Source organism: Verticillium alfalfae, genomic scaffold (assembly GCF_000150825.1).
Source record: "Verticillium alfalfae VaMs.102 supercont1.13 genomic scaffold, whole genome shotgun sequence".
Classification (NCBI taxonomy): Eukaryota; Fungi; Ascomycota; class Sordariomycetes; order Glomerellales; family Plectosphaerellaceae; genus Verticillium; species Verticillium alfalfae.
In genome coordinates, this window is record NW_003315026.1 from 59,576 (window position 1) to 62,895 (window position 3,320).

A 3,320-nucleotide genomic window follows, 5' to 3' on the forward strand; every position below is an offset into this window, starting at 1 on the left:
TTCCGTGCACTGATGAGTCTTGACCCGAAGAAGCGGTCACTCATCGGAGCCCGCGCTGCTCTCCTCCGTCTCGTCAGCTTCACCACGTCAGAGGAGGATATGGATGATTTCTGCTCCACTGAGAAGACTGTGGTGGCCAGTGCCAACCGCGAGCCTCTCCGCACCCCATCTATCCAGAGCCCAATGGTTGACAACGGCGCCTTCCCCTGGACCAAGGCCCTGCACACCACTCCCCCCAAACCTATCCGCCAGCTCAGCGTCATCCCCGACGACGAGAGCTACTCGGAAGACCTCTTCTCCAAGTCTGGTGGAACAGCCGGGTGGTTCTCCGGGTCCATCGAGGCACCGTCCTTCTCTTCGACCTTCAACTCGACTTTGACCATGGGTACGTCGATGAAGTCCATGGCCATTCAACGTCCGGTTCCCGCCGTGTCTCGACCACCTCCTCGCACCTCTGCCATCAGTGGCTCTCTCCCCGTCACCATGTCCAAGCCTCGCAATGTTCACTCGTCCGGATCCCTTGGGTTCGGTCGTCTCAGTGATGTCGTATCCAAGAGCTGGAGCGACATGTGGGACGAGGACATTGAAGAAGAGGAAGAAGAGGCTCGCCAGCAACTCGAGTCATTGCGTGCCATGAACTCCAGGACCTGGAGCCAAGAGAGCAAGTCGGCAGAGGCGGACCAGGCCACTGTCGTCGCCGACAACGCGTCTGTCGTGCACAACGACGTCGATGACGACCTGGTCGCAGACGGCTTCTTCTTCCAGGAGGCTCCTGCTCCCAAGCCGTCCACGGTGGACCTTTCGACCCGTTACTCCCCCCCTCCCAAGCGCAGCAACGTTGACAAGTGGGCTGTCCTCGGCCAGCGACGTCGAGCCTTAGCCGGACAGTCAGAACCAAACAAAACGCCTGACTGGCTCAAGCCTCGTCGGCCATCGGTCACGGCGCATCAGCCAACACCCGTCACGGGGTTCTGGGAGCAGTATGGATTACACATTCAGACTCCAAACAAGACTGTGAAGGAACGAAACAAGGATTGCCCATGGAACAAGGGCAGAGATTGGAATTACTGGCGCCGAGACAAACGTTCAGAACTCGGTGACGTCGAGTGGGTTGGCGGCTGGCAGGAGGCTCACTCCTAGCTGGTCGTCTCTTGTAGTTGGATCACCTCTTTGAGGTGCATGTCGGCTCATGGGCACCCGGGTGTGCCTTGATGCGCGACATGCAGACTAGCCTTTTGGATGCACGGTCTCAACTCGCCTTCTGAGTATTAGCTATCTCCAGAATAATCTAGAATACCAGAGGTTACCCACTACATCTTGCTTTCCCCCGAAACGTGATCATGCTAACTAGGATCTGTGCCCACTGCGTGTGGCGTGGCCTGTGCCCGAGCACCTATAGGCGCTCGGAACTGATGCGAGGGAATCCCATATGTGACAGCCTAGGCCGTGTTCGACTTCAGAACCATGGGTCAGATGTAGTGACATGTCCCTGTTGCACAACCCGAGGGCAATCGGTATCACGCGAGGTTCAACCTGTCACCAAGGCGTTTGTCGATTTCAAAACATCAAATGAGCCCGCTCCGCCCCCCTTTCCCTTCAGTTGACACCGCCCCACAAGACGGACTACCTGCCACGTGCCTCGACAGGCGGACGCAGTGGCGGGGCCTTGTGCGAGCAAGACGGCGTGGACATGCTGCGACTTGGGAGGGCATGGAGGGCCGGCAGGAGTGCCACGACTACTTTGTACATTTCGCGGTGTTGTATCTGTGTATATATATATATATGCATGTGACGCCGATGATGCAAAAAGAACGCAGAAGGTGTTTCTTCCCCCCTCTCCTCCCCCCCCTCCTCAAAAGAAAAAAACAAGGCATGTTTCCTGATCTCAACCTGGCGGTGCTTTTCCTTGGTCGCGCCCCTCGTCTTTCCCTCCTCTCCTCGTCTTTCTTTCGTTTCTTGTTTGTTTGTTACGTGTTTGTTACGAGAGAGAAGAAAAAATGCGACAGGCTGCCGTTCACGCGGCGCCTATGAGGTCCTTGGGCAAAAAAGGCCCATACGGTTCCGATGAAGGACAGGGTGGTGGAGACGGCCATGATGACGTAGCAGAGAAGTCTTTCTTGGGCGGAGATTTCCTTGCCGAAGAGCTTGACGTAGAAGGCGACGGGAAGACTGTGGCGAGACGAGGAAGAGCAACTGTTAGTCTGGAAGGCATGGAAGGCATGGAAGGCATGGACGGAGGAGAAGGGGGGGGGGGGTGGAACGCACATGACGCAAATGGTGAAGCAGAGGGCGCTGCCCATGAAGGCCATGATGCTGTCAAACGAGGGGAAGAGGATGGAGATGACGAGGAAGACGAGAATGGTGGCGACGCGAATGAAGATGCGCATGAAGCCGCGGAAGGTCGCCGAGCGGCCGACGAGGCCGTCGCTGTCGGCCATGGCATGGTGGTGGAGGCCGGCGAGGACCTCGACGGTGGCGATGATGGGGCGGCCGTTGAGGGGGATCTTGGTAAGAGGGATGATGGCGATGAAGACGCAGAGCAGGACGGTCAGGGCTCGGGGGTAGCCGCTCGTCTTGAGGATGTTGGCCGTGATCTCGTCGAGGACGCCGTCTCCGAACATGAGGAGGCCGACGACGGCCGTGACAGCGTCGAGGGCGTACTGGATGTGCAAAGATTGGCACGGTCAGCGTGTGCGTATCACGGCGAGTCAGAGAAAGGGGGATCGTTGTGTTGCGCGTACCGAGAACGAAAAGGTCACCTTGATGGCCTTGCCAAACTTTTGCGGGTGGCGCATGTCCCTGTAAATCTTGAGGCAGGCCGTGTCAGTGACGTCTGTACGTTGGGCGCGATGCTCACAGGGCCAGAAGAGGGGGGGGTTGCATACGTTGGGGAAGACGCTGTGGCCGCCCCACGGCGACATGAGCAGGCCGAAGGACAGGGGCAGGGTGAGCCAGTTGGCGGGGAACAGGTAGGTGCGGGCCGGCTCGATGAGCGAGCCCGGCGTCTCCTGCTTGATGAGGCCGTCGATGACAACAATGGACACAACTATTGCGCGGTCAGCAACACGGACCATGCTTGATGGTCGTCCAGTATGGGCGCAGTACAAAGGGAGAAAAAGAAAAAAACAAGGAGGGGGGGACGCACTGGAGAAGCATCTTTCTGATGCCAATGACGCTCGTAAAGCTCAGCAGGCGCAGGGGGGGGGAAGTTCAGGGGGATCAACAGCAGGGCGCAGACGAACTTCCACATGGTCAGGGTCAGGACGCCGGGGAAGAGCAGGACGAGGGTGTCGGCGAACAGCACGAATTTTTTTTACGAA

General features: G+C 58.1%; 2 protein-coding genes across 2 annotated transcripts; one reads left to right on the forward strand and one right to left on the reverse strand.

Moving 5' to 3' along the window:
- Window positions 1–12: 12 nt before the first annotated feature.
- Window positions 13–1,140, forward strand: VDBG_08646 (conserved hypothetical protein; the record flags this gene model as incomplete). The annotated part of the gene is made up of 1 exon (XM_003000804.1): window positions 13–1,140. One exon carries the CDS (start codon window positions 13–15, stop codon window positions 1,138–1,140), a length of 1,128 nt encoding a protein of 375 aa, XP_003000850.1.
- An 827-nt stretch (window positions 1,141–1,967) lies between these two features.
- Window positions 1,968–3,074, reverse strand: VDBG_08647 (vacuolar amino acid transporter 1; the record flags this gene model as incomplete). Its single annotated transcript, XM_003000805.1, has 3 exons — window positions 1,968–2,660; window positions 2,742–2,807; window positions 2,886–3,074. 3 exons carry the CDS (start codon window positions 3,072–3,074, stop codon window positions 1,968–1,970), a joined length of 948 nt encoding a protein of 315 aa, XP_003000851.1.
- Between the last annotated feature and the right edge of the window lie 246 nt (window positions 3,075–3,320).